General features: G+C 37.1%; 1 protein-coding gene across 14 annotated transcripts in view; it reads right to left on the bottom strand.

The window, feature by feature from the left end:
* The window catches only part of ERC1 (ELKS/RAB6-interacting/CAST family member 1), a 558,216-nt gene that overhangs the window by 169,429 nt on the left and 362,168 nt on the right, over window positions 1-26,619 (bottom strand). Inside the window, exon 16 of one of the 14 annotated variants that reach the window (XM_059184423.1) lies at window positions 9,077-9,106. The exons of the other annotated variants lie outside the window; for them this stretch is intronic. Within the exon in view, the coding sequence (XP_059040406.1) occupies window positions 9,091-9,106 (16 nt within the window). The 3' untranslated portion in view covers window positions 9,077-9,090. The remainder of the gene's footprint in view (window positions 1-9,076; window positions 9,107-26,619) is intronic. 14 annotated transcript variants of the gene reach the window in all.

Raw genomic sequence — 26,619 nt, forward strand, 5'->3', positions numbered from 1 at the left:
CACTGGAGAGTACATGTGGGCTAGGCTGTCACCCAACCTGGCTGTGACACATACTTGCACTGAGGATGTGGGACACTGACAATGGCAAGGTAGGATGAAATCACAAATATGGTATCTGTCAATGTCTCCATCCATGGAGAAAGTCCCAACAGTTTCCTACCTCTCTAATAGGTACTTTAAGTTTAGTAAGTGGGAGTCATTCACATCTGGTCTACATGCTTTTCAAACTGGTGTTTTTGCATTAGGTCCCAAGGGTAATAAATCTGTGAGTGAGCCCTTTAAGGGCGGGAGGGTGGGTGCTTCTCTGATCCCTATAGATCTGTGGCTTTCCTGGACATAGTCCTTGTTGTATTTCAAAACCCGGCTTTTAGGGGTCTTATTTCTTTTGCAGAATCCAAGGGCTGGCATGCCTGATGTGGAGGAGAAACTGCTCATTCATTAGGGAATAGTTCAGCATTTTTGAGATCTCTCATAATGGTGAACTGCTACAAAGGGGGTAGGTCTCCTACCCATCTTGATGCGTTTTTGGGGGGTGGTGGTGACTCTGCTCATCCAGTTTCCTGGTCTTTTTCAAAAGAAATTGTTCCATATACAGTTGTATATTCATTTGTATCCAGGGGAGGGAGTGAATTTATGAACTTCATATGTCACCATCTTCAACCCAAATCCCAATATTTCATTTAAAGAAATCTATAAGCTGTAAATTAGTAAAGTATATTCTTATAATCTCAGTTAAATAGTTAATTGATGTTGGAACTCCCACCTCGATTATTTGAGAACAAAGTGAATCTTAAGAAATTACCAGTAAGAGTAAAAACAACAAATGTGCATCTTCCATGGATTGTTCATGATTAGAATACTATTAAATTTCATAGGGATTAAAATATAACATTATCACAGAATGCTCTTGCTTGAGTCAAATGAAGCAAAATGAAATGACTTTCTGTGAATATCACAGCCAACGAGGGGCTTATTTTTTTTTAAATGATTTTTATTTATTTGAGAGGGAGTGCACAAGTCGGGGGGGGGGGTGGAAAGAGAGAGGGAGAAGCAGACTCCCCACTGAGCTAGGAGCCTGAGGCGGGGCTCAATTCCAGGAACCCAGGATCGTGACCTGAGCTAAAGGCAGATACTTAACCAAGTGAGCCACGGAGGCCCCCAACAAAGGGTCTTATTATCTACTAATTGGCTGGGAGTTCTGTTAACTTCCCTGTGGTAGTTTCTATGATACTCTCTGCAGAGTAGCAATTCTTAAGACACCTTATCTCTGCTATAGTCTAGGAAGTTAAGAAATTAAAAGCTTTTTGTGAAGGTAAAAACAGCACAACATAACATTATATATTAAGTAATAAAGTTGATTATCTCATTTGTCTGAACACATGTCTGGGTAAGAAGACTTGATTGCTTCTCTTACCTGAGAATTTTATCACACTGAGAACTGAGAGACTGATTTGAGTACACATACTGAACTGGCATTTACTATTACATTTGAAAAAGAAAAAAGGTACCTCAAATTTAAAACAGTCTTATTGCAAATACACAGTCTTACAGAGGAGATCATGAATATAAGAAGTTTTATTTGGATGTACTTTTAAAGAAATAAAAAGAGAGAAAGCAACAGAAAGAATAAAAGCAAGTGTTATCATCTAAAAACACACCCCAGATAATTTCTAATTTCATGTGTTATTTTAGGTTTTGCAATTTCTCTGAATTCTGTTTACATGTGCCAGTATTTGAGGATACCTGCTTTAACACTGAAGGTACAGGAGAAAGAGAAATTATTTGAGGATCTACTGACAGATCTCAATTTGATGTTTTTTGGATTAAGAATATAAATTCTAAATACTTTTACCTACAAAAGTTCACCATTCTATGTAAAAGGTAGGTGTATCAATTTACAAACTCTACACGACATTCCAACCGTTCAGTTTGGCTCCAACTCAAATTTTCCAGACTGATGCTTTAGTCATTTGAAAATTTTCACGTTTCCCAAGTCTACACTTTCTTAGTGCCTCTTAAACCCTTTTTACTTAAAATTCAGTGTTCTAATCCCTCTTGCTCCTGCTGGTTCAGCTCAGTTCAGTACACACTCATTAAATGTCTTGTATGTGATAAAGATCAAACTAAGCATTGAGCCAAGATAAGGCCTCTATCTTAATATGTTATCCTGAGAAATCTAGGTGACTAGAACATGGGAGCATTATGAAGTCTGGTGGTAGACTGAGCTTGGAGTGCCCTAAGAACCAAGGCAATAAGGCAGGTGAAGACTTAGGCCTTTTGAAGCTCTGGGGAGAGGAGTATGTTGTGCTGGGTTGCAACTGGTGGTCTAATGGATTTGGGGGCTTTTTGAGGCAGTATCTAAGTACTAATTTATCAATTGTTTAATCTTATTTTTTAAAAAAGGAATTGGTTGTTACCTTCTAAAAAAAAGTTATTTGTAAATGACACTTATAAACCTGGAAAATGATCCCTCTCCTATTTGGTTAAAATGTATATCTAAGAATTATTTTCCCTACATTTTATTAATAATATCTCACTATTAAAACAAACAAATCTCAAATTATTTAATTTACACACACAAGTCTTTGGATATGTCTGTTGTAAAATAAACATATACCATTATTTCATAAAGCATGTGCTTAAGAATTTCAGATATTGGGCGCTTGGGTGGCTCAGTGGGTTAAAGCCTCTGCCTTCAGCTCAGGTCGTGATCCCAGGGTCCTGGGATTGAGCCCCACATCGGGCTCTCTGCTCCGCGGGGAGCCTGCTTCCTCCTCTATCTCTGCCTGCCTCTCTGCCTACTTGTGATCTCTCTCTCTGACAAATAAATAAAGAAATAAGATCTTTAAAAAAAATTTTTTTTCAGATATCAAAAGACTGAGAAGAGAAGCCTTAAAAAATGGGAGAAAACATATGCAAAAGATACAAATGATAAAGGACTGTTATCCAGAATATTAAAAAAACTCAAAACTCACCACTAATAAAATGAATAACCTGATTTTAAAGATGGGCAAAAGACCTGGACATCTCACAAAGAAGATACATACAAAGAAAAGTTGAACATTGGATGTCATTAGAGAACTGCAAATTAAAACTACAATAAGGTATCAGTACACACTTAATAGAATGGCCAAAATCCAAACACAGACAATATTACATGCTGATGAGAATAAACAACTCTCATCACCACTGGTGGGAATGCAAAAGTATATAGCCATTTTGTGAGATAGTTTGGCAGTTTCTGCTCAAAAAACTAACTCTTCCTCTTACCATATAATCCAGCAATCAGACTCCTCAGCATTTACCCAAATGAACTGAATACTTATGCTCACACAAAACTTACATCAAGAAACCTGGACAGGGAAGTTTATAGCAGCCTTACTCGTAACTGCCAAAATTTGGAAACAATCAAGAGATCCTTCAGTAGGTGAGTGGATAAACTGTGTTACATCAAGACAATGGAAAATTGTGTGGCACTAAAAAGAAATGAGCATCAGAAGCCAAGATGTAAAAGAAACTCAAATACATATTACTAAGTGAAAGAGTGATTTTGAAGAGGCTACACTGAATAAAATTCCAGCTATATAACATTTTGGAAAAGACAAAATTATGGAGACAATAAAAAGATAGGCAGTTTCCAGGGGTTAGGGAGAGGAAGAGACAAATGAGCACAGAGGATTTTTAGGGCAGTGAAACTTCTATATGATACTACAGTGGCTGGTACATGACATTATACAGTTTTCAAAATATAAAGAATGTACAAAACTATGGGTGAACTCTGATATAAACTATGGACTTTGGGTAACAATGACAATGTAGGTTCATTGACTGTAATAAATATACCACCCTGGTACCCATCGTTGATAGTGGGAGAAACTGCGTATATATGGGGGAGATTGTGTATATATGGGGATTGCAGAGCCTGGGGACTCTGTAATTTCCATCTGATTCTGCTATTAACCTAAAACTGCTCTAAAAAATAAAATTAATTTAAAAGATACACTGAATTACTAAAGTCACAGTTATAAGTCTGTTTAGAGGATGAAAAGGTAACACACAGACTGAAGGAAAATACCTGCAAACCATATGTCTGACAAAAGACTGGTATTCAGAATAAAGAATTCTCAAAACTCAACAATAAACATTCTAATTAGAAAATGGAAAGAAAACATGAAGAGACATTTCACTGAAAAGAATATATAGGTGACAAACAAGCATATGAAAAGATAGTCAATATCATTCTCCCTCAGAGAAATGCAAAATAAAAACCACAATGAGAGGGGCACCTGGGTGGCTCAGTGGGTTAAAAGCCTCTGCCTTCGGCTCAGGTTGTGATCCCAGGGTCCTGGGATCAAGCCCCGCATCAGGCTCTCTGCTCAGCAGGGAGCCTGCTTCCCTTCCTCTCTCTCTGCCTGCCTCTCTGCCTACCCTCTGTCAAATAAATAAATAAATAAATAAAATCTAAAACAAAAACAAAAACAACCTACAATGGGATACCATTATACAATTATCAGAACTGCTAGAATAAAAACAGACAATACCAAATGCTAGCAAAAATATGGAAAGATAGGATCATTCTTACACTGTAAGAATGTAATATGGTGCCACCAATCTGGAAAGCAGTTTGGCAGTTTCTTTTTTCTTTTTAAGATTTATGTATTTATTCCAGAGAGAGAGGGTACGAGAGAGTGTGAGTTGGAGGAGGGACAGAGGGACAGAATCTTCAAGCAGATTCCCTGTTGAGTGCAGAGCTGAGGCAGGGCTAAATCTCATGACCCATGAGACCATGACCTGAGCGGAAACCGAGAGTTGGACCCTTAACTGACTGGGCCCCCATTTAGTTTCTTAACATATTAAATAGACAACTACAACATGGTCTAACAACTGTACAACTGATTCCAGAAAAGTAGAAACTTAAGTTACAAAAAAAACTATGCACCAATGCTTATAGCAGGATTTTTCCATAATAGACAAAAACTGGAAACAATTCCAATGTCCTTCTACAGGGGACTGGTTAAACAAGCTGTAGTATATGCAGACCATGGACCATCACTCAGTAATAAAAAGGAACAAACTACCGATAAATGCAACAATCTGGATTAATCTCCAGATAACTGTGTAGAGTGAAAAATAATCTGAAAAGATTACATACTGTATGATTCCATTTATAGAACATTCTTAAAGTGACTAAATTAAAAAATGGAGAACAGATCAGTGGCTACCATGAGATAAGGAAGGTGGGATGAGAGGGGAAGTGGGTGTGACTATAAAAAGCAGTCTCTGTGGTGACAGAAATGTTCTGTATCTTGACCATATCAATGTCCATATTCTGGTTGTGCTACTGTATACAATATCATATCTTGGTTTTGGCAGATGTTACCACTGGGAAAACTGCCTGAAGAGTACAATGGGATCTTCTATTATTTTTCACAACTACCTGTGAATCTATAAAATCTAAAATTATCTCAAAATAAAAAGCTTAATTAAAATAACAGATTATTTCATTCAGATTTAAATAAAAAATTAATTATTATCTTGACCATTTTGGCTCAATATTTGACTAGCCTAAGACTAGCTTACATCCTAAGTGCAATTTTAAGAGAATCTCTTTATTAATGCTGGGAATCAAATGAAGTTCAGACACAAGGTAAAATTCTAATCTTATTGCAATGCTGTCAATCACAAGCTTAGATACAAAAGATGATGTAAGTAATGAAACTAAGACTGGGTAGCCTAAAACATAGCACACAAAAAGCCCATGGACTCATTCCAAGAAGAATGTTAAACCTACCCATGCTAAAACTATATATCCTATAAAATAGGAAGAGATCTCTTGGACATGATGTGAGCTGTGGCTGGCTTTGCCCTATCTCACTTTATGGATTTATGGCAGTTTTCCTGTTAAGGAACCATCCCAGAAACCATGTGCGCCTTACATATTTGCCATTCCTACTATTATGACACAAATAAATCATGGGGCTTAGGTCAGTACAGCTAGCCTGTAAAGTGATTCATGAGGCCAGCAGTACCATCCCCTAGGACTATGCACTTTATTACAGTAAACCTCAGAACAAGATACAATTTCCTGACTCAAGAAGCAGCCTTTATTTTTTTTTTTTTTAAAGATTTTATTTATTTATTTGACAGACAGAGATCAGAAGTAGGCAGAGAGGCAGGCAGAGAGAGAGAGAGAGAAAGATGGAAGCAGGCTTCCTGCGGAGCAGAGAGCCCGATGCGGGGCTCGATCCCAGGACCCTGAGATCATGACCTGAGCCGAAGGCAGCAGCCCAAACCACTGAGCCACCCAGGCGCCCCAAGAAGCAGCCTTTAAATCAGGACACCTGGACAGCCCTGGAATCACTTAAAAAATACAATAGGTCTCAATCCACCATTGTTACTTAGTGCCGGCCCGCACTTGCCCTAGCTCTGTTCCCTTTAACACTAAATACTAAATTCAAAATGAATCCCTTTTGAGTGAATTATTATGGTAACAGAACTACAGAATAAATTTAAATGCATCCCATCCTTTTTTTAAACCTCCTTTGTTCACTGCTTTTCCTGAACTTCATTTACCCACTCAAAAAAATAATATTCCCTGTGTCAAATCTCCCAGTCTTTAAAACTCATAAACCAAGAAAAGCACCTTTTGGTGTGTAAAATTAAAAAAAGCAAATGACTATGAACCTGGGCTTCCCTCTTGATAACTTAATAAGGAGTACCAGTTAGAGCAGTCCTGGAGACAGTCATCAGGGCATTCTTTGGACTTGGAGACCTAATACTGCAATCAGTGCGATTTTTGTAGGTATCATATATACTTTAAATCAGGACTGGCAATAGTTCCATACCGTTGTTAAGGAAAACTGGAAATCTAACCAGCTGTCAAAATTATGTTTGTTGAATTTTTTTTTTAAGATTTTATTTATTTATTTGACAGGCAGAGATTACAAGTAGGCCACGAGACAGGCAGAGAGAGAGAGGAGGAAGCAGGCTCCCAACTGAGCAGAGAGGCTGACATGGGGCTCGATCCCTGGGCCCTGGGATCATGACCTGAGCCGAAGGCAGAGGTTTTAACCCACTGAGCCACCCAGGTGCCCCAATGTTTGGTGAATTCTTACGGGGTTTTTACATTAGGATCTAAGTATAATCATCAAGTTATCTTTTTATGTCCTCAACTTTTTGATAAAATGCTTAAAGCCACTGAAACAAACAAAACCACATTCCTGGTTATCAAAAAGAACTACTTTTAAGCCAAGACACCAGTTTTTAAGCTAGATGATCAATATCACTTTATGCATTTACTAAAGTCTCCAAACCAAAGGCCCATCACATATTAATATTATTTTTTTTTTTTTTTTTTTTAAAGATTTTATTTATTTATTTATTTGACAGAGAGAGAGAGATGACAAGCAGGCAGAGAGGCAGGCAGAGAGAGAGGAGGAAGCAGGCTCCCTGTTGAGCAGAGAGCCCAATGCGAGACTCGATCCCAGGACCCTGAGATCATGACCTGAGCCGAAGGCAGCGGCTCAACCCACCGAGCCACCCAGGCGCCCCAATATTATTTTATACTTCTTCTTGAAGAAAGCCTGGAGAAAAAGTATTGGGACTCTCTATTATGATGACCACAGAACTGACCCCCATGTCCTGATAAAAAGGAGCACCCATGGAGCCCATGACCCCCAGGTCTGGATATAATGGAGGCAAATTTACTTTTATCAATAAAGACGTACTTGACTGAATAGGTTTTGGGCACATGGAGCCAATAGACAAAAAGCTGCAGTGCTTTACTACATTCCTTTGCAATAAGAAACAGGCCAAGAGAAAATATGGAGTCTGACTCCTTAGCCGCTTTACAATTTCCCAAGTCATTAAAGTGACCGAACTGTACATATACATGAGGTGTTCAAATATTTTGAGCATGGTAACTGGAGATCAAGGAAAACTATAATAATTGAATCATAAACCTATCAAGGGAAAAGCTTTTCAGTGAATCAAAAAGAAAAAAATGACTATGGGACTTCTCAGCAACTATAAACAAACTATATATTGAGGACAATGGGATTGATTGCTCATAAATCTCAACGGACATAGGTTTTTGTAAATCTTGTCATATTATGTTTTAAGACATTATACCTTTTTTCTGTAAGAGTTGATACTTAATCATTGACTGTACAATCCAACAAGTTTCCTAAAAAGAATTCAGTAACACAAGTTCTTTAATTAATAAATATGAAAGCTTCTGTAAACAAGAGGGACAGGTATGTTTCTTCTTAATAACCTCTGGCTCCCTTCTTGCATCTGCATCTTACTAGAAAAGACACCCAAATCATGAAGAAGTGTCTGGCAAATCATTTACACTGGTTGTGGGTTGTTTTTTAAAGGAAATGCCACAAGCCTTTGCAGCCTGTAAACACTGCAGATAAGCTTTAAAATGGATCACGCTCTAGAGAATTAAACAAATTGGAGAGACATATGAAAAACTGGCATTAAGAAAAAAAAAAAATGCTCTTTTCTAGAGAAGCCTTCAATCCTAAACCTGACAGTAAAAGAATACTTCCTGGGCTAATGTGAAAATTGCTACCAATCACAAAATTTATTTAGTATTGTATAGGAAATAAAGCTTAAGGACCATCAAAATAGACATGTTTCAATTGTACAGAATTTCTCTACAAAGAAACTACTATATTATTTCAACTTTCCCCTTCAAGGTAGTTGATTTTGTTTTGGGCGCATTTTAAACTGATTAGTAAGTGAAGCACAGTTTGAAAAACTAAAATTTGACACTAGTACTGGCACTAAAATATATCCTAGTATTTCAGTGGCTATTCAAGAGGATACACTTGAAAACAGCCAAGAGTCTTGACTCAATTCTACTTATACAATGAACTAAAAAATATCCTCACTTGATTCTGACCCCCAGTCTAACAAACAAACAAACAAACAAACAAGCTAAAAACCCCCATACAACAAAAAACCCAAAAAGGAAAAAAACCTCCAAAACCATCTATCTATAGTAAACAAATGTCACAACATACTGTTTCTTACATACTACAGAGGCTAACTGATAATATCTACTTACTCTGTTAGGGTCAATCAATCAGTGATTCGCCTAGAAATGAAAGGAAGGTTGTCAATTTTTTGAGTTGGGCCATAGCTGACTAAGGTTCTTAACTGAAAGATGAAGATTCTTCCTGCCATTAAGAACTATGGTTCCCTTTGAAGTTTACCAAGCTTTACCCTCTCAATTTCCTTCCTTGTAAAGAGGAACCTATATTAAAAAAATGAACATTAATAAATATTTGTAAATAGCCCTGAAGAAATGTAAATGATGTAATGTGAAAAAAGTACAGGTTTCTTCTACAAAAAACCCTTTGATGTTTTTTCCAGTATTAGTGATTTCTATAGACCGACATGAAGCCTTGTTTTCCCAGATTCTACCATGAAAATAAGCCAGTTACTGTGCAAAATCTAAGGCTGTTATTTACATGTGCAAAGAGAAAACATAAACATTTTGTGTATAAGATGAGCTCATTAGAACTGATATTTTTCAAAACTGTATGAATATAAAAGTCATTTAATGTGTAATGACAAAAATGTATTTTCTTTTTCCCCCTGTGATCTTTAGACATCATAAATGTGTTCAATTTGCAATAAAAAGTCAAACCAAGTACTAAATAAACATTAACCAGACTATGAAAATAAATATACAAGTAAATAGAGAACGATTCAAATTTTTAATTTCATTTGGCTATGCTGAGCTTCTGCACATCTTTAATAAAGCAGCTGTGTTAGATGGTATGGATTTAAGTTGAAAGAAACAGTCTCTGTACTCAAGAGTTTCTAGTCCAGACACTGGTAAACTATAACCCAGGAGCCAAATTTACCCTGCTGTCTATTTCATCGTTATTGTTGTTGCTGTTGTTAACTGTAGTAAAATATACATAAAATTTACCATTTTAACCATTAAGTGCATGATTCAGTCACATTAAGTACATCACAGTACATTAAGTACATCACAGTACATAAGTAAAAACCGTAATCCATTTTTAGAACTTGTTCATACTTTCATATAGAAACTTTGTACCCATGAAACAATAACTCCCCATTCCCCATTTGCCCAGCTGGTGTAACCTGTAGTCTACTTTCTGTCTATAGGAATTTGGCCTATTCTATCTACCTCAGATAAGTGGATCCATGTAATATTTGTCCTTCTGTGTCCAGCTTCTTTCACTCATCATAATGATTTCAAGGTTCATCCACGTGGTAGCACAAGCCAGAATTTCATTTCTTTTCAAGGCTGAATAATATTCCATTGTTTTTGTTTATCCACTTATGTGTTGATGAATACTTAGGTTGCTTCCACCTTTTGGCTGTTGTAAATAATGTTGCTATGAACAATGGTGTACAAGTATCTGAGTTCCCGCTTTCAATTATTTTGCCTATGCACCTAGGAGTAAAACTGCTGTCCCACTTGTTTCTGTAAATAAAGCTGTATTGTTACACAGCCACATGTATTTATTTACATACTATCTAGGACTGCTTTTCTACTACAATGACACAGCTGAGTAGTTCATAAGCTGAGTAGTTTTAAAAGAGACCATATGACCCACAAAACCTAACATCTTTTCTATCCGGCTCTTTATGGAAAAAAGTGTGCTGACTCCTTTTTTATTGGCCACCATAGTAAGATGTGGGAGGGGTGGAGAAGCAGCTAATTTTGTCTTATAAAGTCGTGTGGGCTCTGTGTGTGTGGGAGGGTAGATGCACATGTGCACACATGTATGTGTGTGTGTATTATGGAGGGGGGATCATTAGATCCTAACACTTCTATCCTGGAAAAAATTACATTTTGTTTTCACACTGAGGTTAGCGTCACCATACCAACTAAATTAAACCATTTAGTTTAGGCTTTTGAAACTATACTTCAGAGCTTCACTGAGCTTTGCATTCTAATGCTTATAGGTTAGCTATCCTTCCTTATTTTCTCAACACTGCATTCTCTCTTGGCTTCCATAAAATCACACTTTGCTGGTTTACTATCTAGCTCCTAACAATTCTTCTTCATCTCCTTTGCAGGATCATTTCCCCCTCATGCATGTGTTGAATTCCCTAGCGATATACTACTATAGGCCCTCTTCTCATTTTATTCTATTGTTCATTCCCTTCTGTTTGGACTTCAAACTTACAGATATCCAACTGTCTATTGGATAGATCTACTTTCCTGTCCTGCATCTCAGTGGACCACATCAACATCCGCTTAGTTTCTCAACCCAGACACCTAAAGGCATCCTTAACTCCTCTACTTCCTAATTCACCATATCCAATCAGCAACCAATAAATTATGTCTTTTTAAAGTGTTTCTCAAAAATTCTTACACCTCCTAAGTGCTGCTTTATTTCAGGGCCTCAAAAACTTGAGATTACTAGTGTTTTCATGATTTAATTTTGTCTCTACACTTGATTTTCCACCGCAGAATCATATATCTGAAATGCAAATATAAATGTCACTTCTACATTTAAAATGTTTAATAGCTCTTTACTGCTTCCATGATAGGACCCCACTGGTTCCCCATAACCTGGTATTCATAGGATTTATAAATTCATTTTATATCATACTGGTGGTGATCTGTGTGACCTATATAAGATAAGATGGCTGAAGTGATGTAAATTACTTCCAAAATCACGTGATAAAAAATATTGTGGCTTCTCTCCTCAGTGTCCTCTCACCCTGGAATCATTCTATGGGAAGCTAGCTGCCATGCTATGAGCAGCCTACAGAGAAGCCCATTCTGTGAGGAAGTAAAGGCTCCTGCAAATAGCCAATGAAAAATCGAGGACTCTTCTTGACAGCTATGTGAGTTAGTTATCCAGGTCATGGCTCTTGAACCCAACAGTCAAGCTTCAGATGGCTGCAGCCTGAGCTGACATCTTAACTACAATCTCATAAGAGGTCTGGGGTCGGAAGCACACAGCTAAAGGGTTCCCAAATTTCTGATTGTCGGAAGCTGAGACAGTAATTTTTGTTTTAGGTGACTAAATCTGGGATAACTTGTTAGGTGGAAATATAGGATAAAGGCTAAAATCCTTAGCATGGTATATGAGCTATGATTATGGTGTTCTCTCTCCCACAATTTTAATTTATGCTTTAATATTATTAATTACTTAAAATTCACATCTTATCAACTGCTGTCCCGCTTCTTTGATATCACAACCTCCTCAAAGCCATTCCCGCTCACCAATTCCCTTTATGTCTCAGATAATTTGGCCACTGTCAGAATTCTGTGCTACTTTTATATATGGCCAACTGCCTAGCACAACTTGAGTTGTAGTCAATATATGTGCAATATACATGGCTTTATGTATACACTTCCATTTTTTATCTTGATCACGCATTAATATATTTGTTCACAGATCCCTCTTTAGTATCTAAAATTGGTATTCAATAAACATTTATTGAATGAACACTTGTATTAAAATTTTAATATAACCAGAGTACATGGATACTTAAAATATGTAATTTTACTGATAAAGAATTAGCATCCATGGATGTGAGGGCGATCTGGCTGCGACATCTGTCACCCCATTGATCGCCAGGGTTGATTCGGCTGATCTGGCTGGCTAGGCGGGTGTCCCCTTCCTCCCTCACCGCTCCATGTGCGTCCCTCCCGAAGCTGCGTGCTCGGTCGAAGAGGACGACCTTCCCCGATAGAGGAGAGGACCGTTCTTTGGTCAAGGGTATACGAGTAGCTGCACTCCCCTGCTAGAACCTCCAAACAAGCTCTCAAGAATTAGCATCCAAAATATATAGAGAACTCATGAAACTAAATTTTTAAAAATCTGATTAAAAATGGACATGAGCAAAAAAAAAAAAAAAAAGGGCAAAGAAAAGATGCTCAACATCACTAACCATCAGGAAAATGCAAATCAAAATCACAGTAAGGTATCACCTCACACCTGTCTGAATTGCTATTATCAAAAAAACTAGAAATATCAAGTGTTGGTGAGGATGTAGAGAAAAGGGAGCCCCCATGGATTGTTAGGGGAAATGTAAATCTGGTGTAGCCATTATGGAAAATAGTAATGGGCATACCTGCGTGGCCCAGTTGGTTAAGTGTCCGACTCATGGTTTTGGCTCATGTCATGATCTTAGGCTCATACTGGGCTCCATGCTCAGCACAGAGTCTGCTTAAGACTCCCTTTGCCTCTTTCTCTGCCCCTCTCTCCACTCATGCTCTCTCTCTCAAAAGAAATACATAAAATCTTTAAAAAAAGATAACATCAATGGAGATCCCACCCCCAAATTAAAAATAGAACTACCATATGATCCAGCAATTCCACTCTCAGGTATTTATCCAAAGAAAATGAAAAACTAATTCAAAAAGAAGCATGCACTCCTATATTCCTCACAGCATTATTTACAATAGTTATGATACGGAAGCAACGCAAGTATCAATGAATAAATGAATGCTAAAGGAAATGTACACAATGTGATATTACTCAGCCATTAAACAAAAAAAGAAAAGAAATCTTGCCATTTGTAACAACATAGATGGACTATTGGGTACTATGGTAAGTGGAACAAATCAGACAGAGAACAAATACCATATTGGCTTTACTTACACATGGAATCTGAAAAGCAAATTAACAAACCAACAAGAACAAATTCATAAATACAGAGAACAACTGATGGTTGCAGAGGCAGGTACGTGGTAGATGAACTAGGAAGAGGAAATTAAGACGTACAATATCCTAGTTTTAAAATGAGTAAGATACAGAGATGTAATGTACACATTCAGGCAACAATACTGTAACAGCGATGTGTAGTAATATACGGTAAGGACTTAGTGTGGTGACCATTTGATAATGTATACAACTATTCAATCACTATATTGTACATCTGAAGCCAATGTAATACTGCATATCAATTATTTTTCAATAAAAATACACAACTTTAAAAAACAAGAATTGTAATTATAATTTTAATCTGCTATTTTTAATTACTCTAGTAACAAATCAAAACTTTTTATGCCTAGGAAAGTAATGGTCTATAGAGATACAGAGAATGTTTCCTAGGTAATCCATACCCAAAACAAAAAAAATTTTGTTGTTAAAAGAAGAAACCATGAGGATTTCAGGTCCTGTAGTTTAGATCAATGTTTCCCAATCCCTCCCGAACATGGAACACAAGGAAGTGATATTTGTTCAGAAAACTCAGGTAACACAGCACAGAGTCTGCTAAAGGTAACAAGATGAGGTTGCTCTTGGCCCACATCTGTTGCAATACCCTGCATAAATTCTCTATTTATTTATTTATTGTTATTATTATTATTATTTTTTTAAGATTTTATTTATTTGACAGACAGAGATCACAAGTAGGCAGAGAGGAAGGCAGAGACAGAAAGGGGGAAGCAGACTCCCTGAGGAGCAGGGAGCCCAATGAGGGGATCGATTCCAGGACTCTGGGATCATGACCTGAGCCACCCAGGCGCCCCTTAAATTCTCTTTTAAAAATATTTTTATTGGGGCACCTGGGTGGCTCAGTGGGTTAAAGCCTCTGCCTTCGGCTCAGGTCATGATCTCAGGGTCTGGGATCGAGCCCCGCATCGAGCTCTCTGCTCAGCCTCTATCTCTGCCTACCTCTGACTACTTGTGATCTTTCTCTCTCTCTGTCAAAAAAATAAATAAATAAATGATTTAAAAAATTTTATTATTAAAGTGTATTTGACATACTATGTTATATTAGCTTCAGTTGTACAACATACTGATTTTGACAATTCTATACACTACTCAATGCTCAATAAGATAAGTGTAGTTACCATCTGTCACCATACAATGTAGTTGCAATACTGTCGAATGGATTTTCTATGCTGGACTTTTCACCTCCATGATTTATTTTATAATGGGAAGTTTGTACCTCTTAATCTTCTTTACTTAATTTGCCCTTCTCCCCACCGACCCTGGCAATCATCAGTTTGTTCTCTGTATTTATGAGTCTGTTCCTATTTGTTTATTCATTTTTCTTTAGATTCCACATTAAATGAAATCACATATATTGCGTTTAATATTAAATAAGATAAGTTTGCCTAAAGGTGACAGATTTCAGAATGTCTTCTCTATTAGAAGAAATAAATAAAACACTGTAAAAGCCTGAAAATATTCACTTGCAGGAACCAAACAAGACAGAAGACACAACCTTATTTTAAGCCACATCTAAGGAAATGAAAGAAAAATGCTGGTGGGGAAGGGAAAAGTTCTTAAATGTGTTCTAAGGCCAGAAACAGTAACAAAGTTAGAAATGAGGTGACAAAAGGTGAGGATTCCAAGTAATAACCCCGAACTTGGAGAAAATAAGACTGAAAGCTGAATTGACAGCTTACAAAAAGACAATCAGGAGAAATATTTACCTACAGAAGCCTCAATATAGGCAAGAAAATGACCAGGTTAGGTCATTATCTGGGAATCACTAAAGAATTTCACAAATGATCTGAATCCTACTCACGCCTAGCAGGATGAACATGTGATATTTTATCAAATTACAGAGCACCAAAAAACTGAGCCCAGGAGGTGGTACAACAAAGACTGTGCATGGTCCTAGCTGAATACTGTCCCTTCTCCTCACCTCCTCAGACTATAGAAAAGCAGAGCAAAGTCATTTCAATGCTACATTATTGTCTAGAAGGAGGAAGCAACCAGGTTTCAGATAAGGTAGGGGTAAGGAAAGGTATCAGAGAATATTCACCCACTCCACATTAGAAGAAATATATCCAAGAATTTTATAACCAGCTAAATAGTTCTTTAAGTATAATGGCAAAATAAACATCAGACATGTAAAAACAAACAACAACAAAAAATAAAGAAAATAATTCAATATCCATAAATATTTCCTGAAACAGCCAATTAAAGATAAAATTCATGGGGCACCTGGGTGGCTCAGTTGGTTAGGCAGCTGCCTTTGGAACAGGTCATGATCACAGGGTTCTGGGATGGAGCCCTGTGTTGGGCTCCCTGCTCATCAGGAAGTCAGCTTCTCCCTCTCCCTCTGCCCCACCCCCCAACTCAACCTCAAGGGTGCTCTCTCTCTCAAATAAGTAAAATCTTAAAAAAAATTTAAAAATTATTTTAAAAGATGACATTCAATAAACAACAACAACAACAAAAGAATTCAGGAAAGAAAGTAATTACCACTGACTTCAAATGTAGAACCTAGATAAAGTAAATTTGGGAATTACAGTTATAATAAAATGTAAATGATACAAACCTCAGTGAAGCTGAATGAGGGAAATATACTTAAATATTGGTGAGAAGTGTAAATTTCCTAATTTTTTGGAGCATGGGATGAATTAACACTGATTATTACTGAAAAACATGACCCTAGTCTCGATCTTTTTTTTTCCTTGAGAGGAAGTCGTAGAAATTCTCGTGTGCAGTAAAGAAATATTTGAAATTCCATTTGTTCATTCTGTTACAATCAAGTAAAATGAAATTCAGTTTTCATTCAAAATGGCATGTTGTGGGGCACCTGGGTGGCTCAGTGGGTTAAGCTTCTGCCTTTTGGCTCAGGTCATGATCTCAGGGTCCTGGGATCAAGCCCCACATTGGGCTCTCTGCTCAGTGGGGAACCTGCTTTGCCTCTCCCTCTCTGTCTGCCTCTCTGCTTACTTGTGCTCTGTCAAGTAAATTTTTAAAAATCTTAAAAAAAAAAACCCCAAAATGGCATGCTGTTATGATTCTATTATTTCTTCATTTTCCCTTTTTTATATGTGCATAGAAATATGACAGGAATCAATACTCACTTCATATAATGATTATTTCCTAAGCACTTAACTTTTGAGCCTTTTTTGTTCCTGCTTTATTCTTTCTACTTCTGCTATTGATTCAATTTTTTAAAGATTTATTTATTTATTTTAGAGAGAAAGAGAGTATGCACATGAGTGGCGGGGAGAGGCAAGAGGAGAGAGAGAATTTTGAGAAGACCCCCTGCTGAGTATGGAGTCTCACCTCGAGCTTGATCCCAGGCCTCTAAGATCACGACCTGAGCCGAAACCGAGAGTTGGATGCTTAACTGACTGAGTCGCCCAAGTGCCTCTGCTATTGTTTAAATGTTTAAAAAGAATATAATAACAAACAGATAAATAAAACCCCCTGACTTGAGCTGTACTATCAGAAATAAGAACATGTGTTTTGGACTTCAATGTTACCATTTACTACCTGTGTAACTTAAGTGACTTCCTGAACTTCATTTTTCTTATCTATAAAATGGTTGTACAAATTCTTAAACTTCCCAAAGTAGTTGTTAAGATTGAGGCACTTAGAAACAATATACCTCATTACAGCTGTGAATCTGACACATGGAAGGCACTTAACAAATACTAATTCTCCTTAGAGTTCAGGTTGTGAGAACAGAAATACAAAGAAGAAACCCAATTAAACCCTGGGTTTTATATTTCTCTCCAACTATATCTTTTAACATCTAGTTAAGAATCCTTTAGTCATGGGTCTTACCTCCCTAGATTCATGTGCCTAAGGACGGTTTGCTTTGTTACAACACGATGACCAAAATGTACCGTAAAGGGGTTTCACAATACAAATTATCACGCAGTTTCAGAGTCTTTCCTCCTGCTGAGAAATTGGTATCTTCTTGACTCAATGCAAAGAAAATATTATATTTAAAGTCTATTAAAAGCCTATTTTCCCCACTGAGATGGTGACAGGATTTATTGCATCCTGAAAGTAAGAGCATGATTAGCAAAGAAAACAACACAAGAGTGGATTGGTGCTCTTAAATAGAAAAAGAAAAAGAAAAAGAAAAATAGAAAGAAGAAAAAAAGACCCTCCCCCAAAGTGGATACTCCCCTGACTGAGTCGCCCAAGTGCCTCTGCTATTGTTTAAATGTTTAAAAAGAATATAATAGGGCGCCTGGGTGGCTCAGTGGGTTAAGCCGCTGCCTTCGGCTCGGGTCATGATCTCAGAGTCCTGGGATCGGGTCCCGCATCGGGCTCTCTGCTCAGCGGAGAGCCTGCTTCCCTCTCTCTCTCTGTCTGCCTCTCCATCTACTTGTGATTTCTCTCTGTCAAATAAATAAATAAAAATCTTTAAAAAAAAAAAAAATAAAAAAAAATAAAAAGAATATAATAACAAACAGATAAATAAACACAACAGTCACATGTTGTTGTTGCTATTTTTTAAAAAGGATTTTATTTATTTATTTGACAGAGAGAGAAAGAGAGATCGCAAGTAGGCAGAGAGGCAGGCAGAGAGAGAGAGGGAGAAGCAGGCTCCTCACTGAGCAGAGAGCCTGATGCGTGGCTCGATCCCAGGATCCCGAAATCATGACCTGAGCTGAAGGCAGAGGCCCAACCCACTGAGCCACCCAGGTGCACCACAACAGTCACATGTTTTGTTTATGAACGAGGAAAATAATCCAGAAAAGAAATGGGCAGAAGACATGAACAGACATTTCTGCAAAGAAGATATCCAGATGGCCAACAGACACATGCAAAAGTGCTCCACATCACTCGGCATCAGGGAAATACAAATCAAAACCACAATGAGATACCAGCTCACACCAGTGAGAATGACTAAAGAAACAGATGCTGGCGAGGATGCGGAGAAAGGGGAACCCTCCTACACTGTTGGTGGGAATGCAAGCTGATGCAGCCACTCTGGAAAACAGCATGGAGGTTCCTGAAAAAGTTGAAAATAGAGCTACCCTATGACCCAGCAATTGCACTACTAAAGATAAAAATGTAGTTATCCGAAGGGGCACCTGCACCGAAATGTTTATGGCAGCAATGTCCACAATAGCCAAACCTAGATGTCCATCAACAGATGAATGGATAAAGAATATATGGTATATATATATACACACATACATACATAACGATGGAATACTATGCAGCCATCAAAAGAAATGAAAACTTGCCATTTACAACAATGTGGACGGAACTAGAGGGTATTATGCTGAGCAAAATAAGTCAATCAGAGAAAGACAATTATCATATGATCTCCCTGATATGAGGAATTTGAGATGCAGAGTGGGGGGTTTGGGGGGTAGGGAAGCAAAAAGTGAAACAAGATGGGATTGGGAGGGAGACAAACCATAAGAGACTCTTAATCTCACAAAACAAACTGAGGGTTGCTGGCAGGCCGTGTGCAGAGGGTGGCTGGGTTATATACATTGGAGAGGGTATGTGATATGGTGAGTGCTGTGAAGTGTGTAAGCCTGATGATTCACAGGCCTGTATCCCTGGGGCAAATAATACATTATATGTTAATAAAGATAATTAATAAAAAAAAAAAGAATACTTCCAATGCTTTCTTCTCTTAGTCTACCTTAATTCCAGGTAGATTTGGGCGACTCCCACTCTTCAAGCTCCCATTGAACCCTGTTCATATCTCCATTATATCTTTCATCACAATATATTATGATTTCCTGTTTTCCATGGCTTTCATCTATGAATTCTCCAAAAGACCAGTAATTGGCACAAACTGCTTAATATTTTGTGAAATATAAGAAGTTCTTAAAAATATTTTTTCAAAGTTTTGAATATCCATTCTGTGATTCAGAAACAAACTTGTTAACAGAATTACCTAAAGTATGCCGAGCTAATCTTAAAGTTTCACATTCCTGGCCTATTAAAAAAAAAAAGAAGTTGTTATATGCTACAACATGGATAAATCTTGAGGACATCATGCTAAGAGATATAAGCTAATCACAAAAAGACAAATACTGAATGATTCCACTTACACTTACCTAAAGTAGTCAGATTCATAGAAACAGAAAGTACTACCAAGTTACCAGGAGCAGAGGGGAAGGGGGTAAAGAAGAGGTGTTTAATGCAAGGTAAAAAAGATCTGAAGGTCAGTTTTATAGCACTGTAAAATACATAACACTAGGGGAACAGCACATTTAAAATTTGTTGAAATGGCAAATTTAATGCCTTGTGTTTTTTTATCTCTGTAAAGAAAGTCCTGAATTAAAAAGACAACTGTAAGCTAAAACATAAATATAAAGACTATGAAAGTCTGCTTCAGAGCAATGTTTGATATATAGCAGACACTCAATTAGTTTTAATGATTCATATGTTAAACAACTAAATTTCTCTACCTGATAAAGTATATTTCTGGGATCTAGTTTATGTCTCTGCAGTTCTTTATTCAATCTCCTAATTCTCTCACATATTTTGTATAGTATAGAATGAATAGCATTTCAAGGGAAAATAGGAATGTTAGTACCTAATGCTTTAAACTAATATGTATTTATTTGTTCCTCCAGAATAACAGTAAACACAGAGATGTTTCACTTTCCCAAAAGTAAAATGACAACATACTACTTACGGTTAAAATAATAGGAAATGGAAAACACGATATCCTTAAAAAAAAAGGGGCCAGAAAAATAATTTATGGTATATCATTCATAAGAGTATTATGTTAGCATTGAAAATAATGATAAAGGGGCACCTGGGTGGCTCACTGGGCTAAGCCACTGCCTTCGGCTCAGGTCATGATCTCAGGGTCCTGGGATGGAGTCCCACATCGGGCTCTCTGCTCAGCAGGGAGCCTGCTTCCCTCTCTCTCTCTCTCTCTGCCTGCCTCTCTGCATACTTGTGATCTCTTTCTGTCAAATAAATGAATAAAATCTTAAAAAAAAGAATGATAAAGATCAACATTAGTTGATTTTAAAAGATTTTTTAATGCTAAGTGTTAAATTGGAAAATTCTTTTCTTGAAGATACAGAGCATGAGGCCTGAACAGTTATATAATGATGAATTAGTTAGCTCTAGGTAGGATTACAAGTGATTTTCATTTCCTCTTAAAATATTTATCATTGAATTTAAGTACATCAGCATTCTTTAACAAAGAGAAAAAATTAACAGCATTATAGTCATCATGTTGTACACAGTACACCCCCAGTACTTATTAATCTTAAAACTGGAAGTTTGTACCTTTTGAACATCTTAATCCAACCCAATTTCCCCATTCCCCATCTTTGGAAACCACATATTTTATCTCTTTTCTATGAACTTGGTATTTTTTAGAATCTACATGTAAGTGAAATCGCAGAGTATTTGTCTTGCTCTGACTTAGTATAATGCTCTCAGGGTCCATTTATGCTGTTGCAAATAGCAGACTTCCCTTACTTTTTATGGCTGAATAATATTCCATTGTATATATCTACCATATGTTCTTCATCTATTCACCTGTTGGAAACATTGACTGTTTCCATGTCTTGGCTATAGTAAGTAATGCTACAATGAACATGGAGGTGCAAATATCTTTTTGATAGTGATTTTTTTTCCAGATATATACCCAGATATTAAGTTGCTAGATCATATGGTAGGTTCTATTTTTAATTTTTTGAGGAACTCCAAACTGTTTTCCATAGTGACTGTGACAATTTACATTCCTACTAACAGTGTACAAGACTTTCCTTTGCTCCACATCCTCCCCACCACTTGCTATTTATTGTCCTTTTGATGAAAGCCATTCTCTCAGGCATGAGGTGATTCGGATTTTATGGCCATGATGTGCATTTCTCTGATGATTAGTCTTGTTGAGCACCTTCTCATATAGCTCTTGGCTGTTTGGATTATCTTCTTTGGAACCATGCCTATTCGGGTCCTGTGCCCATTTTTTTTTTTAAACTTTATTTATTTTTATTTGGGAGTGAGCAGGCAGGAACGAGTGCAGGAGTTGGGCGATGGTTGGGGAGGAGCTGAGGGAGAAGAAGCAGATTCCCTGCTGAGCAGGGAGCCAGACATGGGCCTTATTCCCAGGATCTATTATGATGACCTGAGCCAAAGGCAGATGCTTAATTAAAAGAGCCACCCAGGCACCTCAGGTGCTCATTTTTAATTGGATTATCTAGGAGATTCTTTTGCAATTTAATTGCATGAGTTCTTTATATACTTTTGAAATTAACCCCTTATCAGATATATGATTTACAAATACTTTCTCTCATTCCATAGGTTGCTCTTCATTTCATTTATGGTTTGTGCTGCTGTATAGAAGCGTTTAAGTTTGATATAGTCCCACTCACTGATTGTTGTTTTCTTAGCTTTGGTGTCAAATTAAAAAAATCACCCTGAAGACCAATGTTAAGGAGCTTACTCCTGTTTTCCTTCTAGGAGTTTTATGGTTTCAAGTCTTATGTTTATGTCTTTAATCTATTTTGAGATGACTTTTGTGTATGGTACATGACAGTGACCAGTTCTCCTAAAACCTTTTATTAAGAGACTATGCTTTCCCCACTGAGTATTTTTGGCTCTTTTGTCATAAATTAATTGACTGTATATGTGTAAGTTTAAATATGGATTCTCAATTCCATTTCACTGATATATACATATTTTTGTATGCCTATACCATACTGTTTCGATTACTATAGTTTTGTAATGTCATTTGAAATCAGGGAATATGGTACTTCCAGCTGTGTTCTTTCTCAGGTTTGCTTTGGCTATTCATGATCTTTTGTGGTTCCATACAAATTTTAGGATTGCTTTTTCTACTTCTGTAAAAGATGCCATCAAAACATTGGTAGGGATTACATTGCATGTATAGATGGCTTTGGATAGCATGGACATTTAACAATATTAATTCTTCTAATCCATGACACAGGATATCTTTTCATTTATTTGTATCTTCTTCAATTTCTTTGATCAATGTCTGGTAGTTTATACTACAGAGATCTTTCACCTCTTTGGTTAGATTAATTAACTATTTTATTGTCTTGATGCTATTGCAAATATGATTGTTTCTTTTTCAGACAGCTCACTGTTAGTGAAAGAAATGCAACTAATTTTTATATGTTAATTTTGTATCTTGCTACTTTACTGAATTCACAAGTTAGATCTAATGATTTTTTGGTAATGTCTTTATGATTTTCTTTTTTTGAAGATTTTGTTTATTTATTTGTCAGAGAGAGAGAGCACAAGCAGTGAGAACAATAGCCAGAGGGAGAAGGAGGCTCCCCAGTGAGCAGAGCCTGGTTTAGGACTTGATCCCAGGATCCCGGGATCATGACCTAAGCCAAAGGCAGATGCTTAAACAGACTGAGCCACCCCGGCATCCTTATGATTTTCTATATTTTAAAACTATGTTATCTTAAATAAAGACAATTTTACTTCATCCTTTCCAATTCTGATGCCTTTAATTTCTATTTCTTGCCTAATTGTTCAGGCTAGGATTTTTATACTATGTCGAATAGAAAGGAGAGGATTTCCTCTTTTTCTTTTTTAAAAAGCTTTTATTTATTTATTTGACAGAGAGCGAGAGAGCAAGCCAGCAGCAGCAAAGGGAGAAGCAGATGCCCTCCCAAGCAAGAAATTACTAATTTGGAACTTGATTACAATGTGGAACTTGATTCTAGGACCCTGGGAACATGACCTGAGCCCAAAGCAAATGCTTAACTGGCTGAGCCATCAAGTACCCCAGCAGAGGATTTCTTTAAGTTGATTGTTTGTGACTTGCAAGGTTCATGAACTTGGATATCCAAAATCTTTCCCCAAATTTGGGAAGTTCTGTTTTTATTTCTTTACATAAGCTTTCTGTCCCCTTCTCATTCTCTTTTCCTTCTGGAACTACAATCATTCACAAATTGGTCCTTCTGGTGGTATCATTTAAATCATGTAGACTATCTTCGTTCTTTTTCCTGTGTGCTCCTCTGACTGGATAATTTTTAAAATTCCTGTCTTCGTTCTCACTGATTTCTTTTCTGCGTAACTAAGCCTGCTACTGAGGCATTTTTCATTTAATTCCCTGCATTCTTCAGTACCAGAGTTTCTATTTGATTCCTTTCACAGTTTTTATCTCATTGTTAAACTTCTTGTTTTGTTCATACATTGTTTTCACGGTTTTGTTGAATTGTCTTTCTGTGTTTTCTCGAGTTTTTCTTGTAGTTCAATTAATTTCCTTATAACAGCTATTCAGAATGCTTAAGTAGAAGTTGTAGATCTCCATGTTTGGGGGTTTCGTCACTGGAAGATTATCATGATTCTGTGGTGGTATCCTATTTCTTTGGTTATTGGTGTTCCTTTGAATTTTGTGTGGTCTTCACATTTGAAGTGGGAACCATGACCCACTCCAGGATGTACAAATTCATTTTTGTTTGCTCCAAAAGTGAGCTACATCCTCTGTGACCTAAACTTTCACAAAGGCTTTCTTCTTTGTTGGTGACTGTCTGAGTTAGTGTTTTCCAGGGACTCCAGACTTTGGTCAAGAGCTGATACATGGATCACTTCAGTGTCCACAGACAGGAAAAAGGTCTCTCTGCCTATCATATGTTGCATGGGTGGGCAAGATTCTTTCCAGGTCTGTTGGTGTCCAGTGGGAAATCCCATAGCTCCCACAGAGACACTCTTGTTTGTATGTGGATGCCAAGTATTTATTGTTGGGGGTTTGTGGGAAACGACTAAAATGAAAGATCTTATGTAGCCACAAAGCTGACATCACTTCTCTGTCTTTCCACTCCACCCCCACCTCCCACCTCAAGAACTGAAAAAAAAAAAAAAAAAATTGTAGAGTGCTATCAGAAATTGCTTCCTGTGGTATAAATATGGTTTACCATATTTTTATTTATCTGCATGGCATTTGTTTTGATTTTCAATGAAGTTGAGTGCCTCAGACTGTCCTACTTTAATCACTGTATTATGTTCCATTTCAATAATTTATATTACCTGTTTGATCACTGACTATATCTGATTTGCTTTTATAGGTCTACAAGATTGAAAAACTGGAGCAAACAGCCAAGGCAGAATCTTCTCACTTATGTGGACTTAACAATGTACTCCTCACACATGTACTTCTTAAAAATATACAGGTGTCTCATAAATTGAAAAACATGACACCTTTGTGGGAGAAGACTAGTTTCAGCACACCATACTGCTAAGCTCCTAAGTCTGTCTTTTTTTTTTTCTTAAAAGATTTTATTTAATTATCTGACAGACAGAGATCACAAGTAGGCAGAGAGGCAGGCAGAGAGAGAGGGGGGAAAGCAGGCTCCCTGCTGAGTGGAGAATCTGATGTGGGGCTCAATCCCAGGACTCTGGGATCATGACCTGAGCTGAAAGCAGAGGCTTTAACCCACTGAGCCACCCAGGCGCCCTGCTCCTAAGTCCTTCTGATTTTACACACCCTGGATATGCCAAATAACTGTCTGAGCATTTGAGTGTAAATTAGAAATCTTGGAACCTAAGTAGGGGTCACCACGGTGGCCACTGCAGAAATCTGAGCTACACAAGGCACAGCACCACAGCAAAATAGGAGTATCCCTAGAACTAAGCAGGATCAATTATTCAGGCCAAAAGCAAATAAGCCATTCTTGATCCCTCCATTTCCTTAACCCCCAATATTTAGTCCATGAGAATGCCAAAGGCTCAACCTACAAAATATACTCTAGGTCTATAAGCCTTAAAGACATAAACTGGACCATGTCAAACCCTCTTTAACATACTTCAATGGTCTCCTACTTCATTTAGAATAAAACTCAAACTCCTTTAAAGTCTTAAATGACCTGGGTGTTTCCAACGGTTTTGGGCACATTTCCTATGAATCCCCTCTTTTATTAGACTCAAGGTCTCTCTCTCTTTTTTTTTTTTTCCTATTTTCTAAGCTCAGTTCTGCCTCAGGGACTTTGTATTTGCACTATCTTCTGCCAGAAATGCTCTTACCCTAGATATTCGCCTGGTTAAATTTTTTTTCAGTATTAAGAAGATAAATTCAAGAAAAGCCTTAAAGATGGCTCAATATTTGCAAGTCAAAGTGATACATCACATTAATAAAAGGAAGGATAAGAAACATATGATTATTTTAATAGAGGCAGAAAAAGCATTTTACAAAGTACAGTTTATGTCCATTCATAATAAAAACCTTCAACAAAGTAGCTTTAGAGGGAACATACCTCAACATTATAAAGGTTATATATGAAAGACCCACAGCTAAAATCATCCTTAATGGTGATAAACTGAGAACTTTTCTTCTATGGTCAGGAAAAAGAAAGGGATGTCCACTCTCACCACTTTTATCCAATGTGGTACTGGAAGTCCTAGCCACAGCAATCAGACAACAGAAAGAAAGAAAATGCATCCAAATCGGCAAGGAAGCCAAACTTTCACTATTTGCAGATAACACAATACTATAAATAGAAAATGCAAAAGACACCACCAAAAATTGCTAGAACTGATCAATGAATTCAGTAAAGTCACAAGGTACAAAATCAACATACAGAAATCTGTTGAATTTCTATATAACAATAATGAAGCAGTAGAAAGTGAAATTATGGGATCAATCCCATTTACAACTGCACAAAAACCAGTAAAATACCCAGGAATAAACCTAACCAAAGGGGTGAAAGACCCATACTCTGCAAAACTCTAAAACACTGATAGAAGAAACTGTAGATGACACAAAGAAATGGAAAGACAGCTCACGCTCATGCCTTGAAAGAACAAATACTAAAATGTCTATACTACCCAAAGCAATTGATACATTTAATGCAATCCCTATCAGAACACCAAAAGCGTTTTTCACAGAGCTAGAAGAAACAATCCTAAAATTTGTATGGAACCACAAAAGACCCTCAATAGACAAAGCACATCAAAGAAGAAGCAAAGCAAAGCAAAGCAAAGC

This window comes from Mustela lutreola, chromosome 8 (assembly GCF_030435805.1).
Source record: "Mustela lutreola isolate mMusLut2 chromosome 8, mMusLut2.pri, whole genome shotgun sequence".
NCBI classification, from domain to species: Eukaryota; Metazoa; Chordata; class Mammalia; order Carnivora; family Mustelidae; genus Mustela; species Mustela lutreola.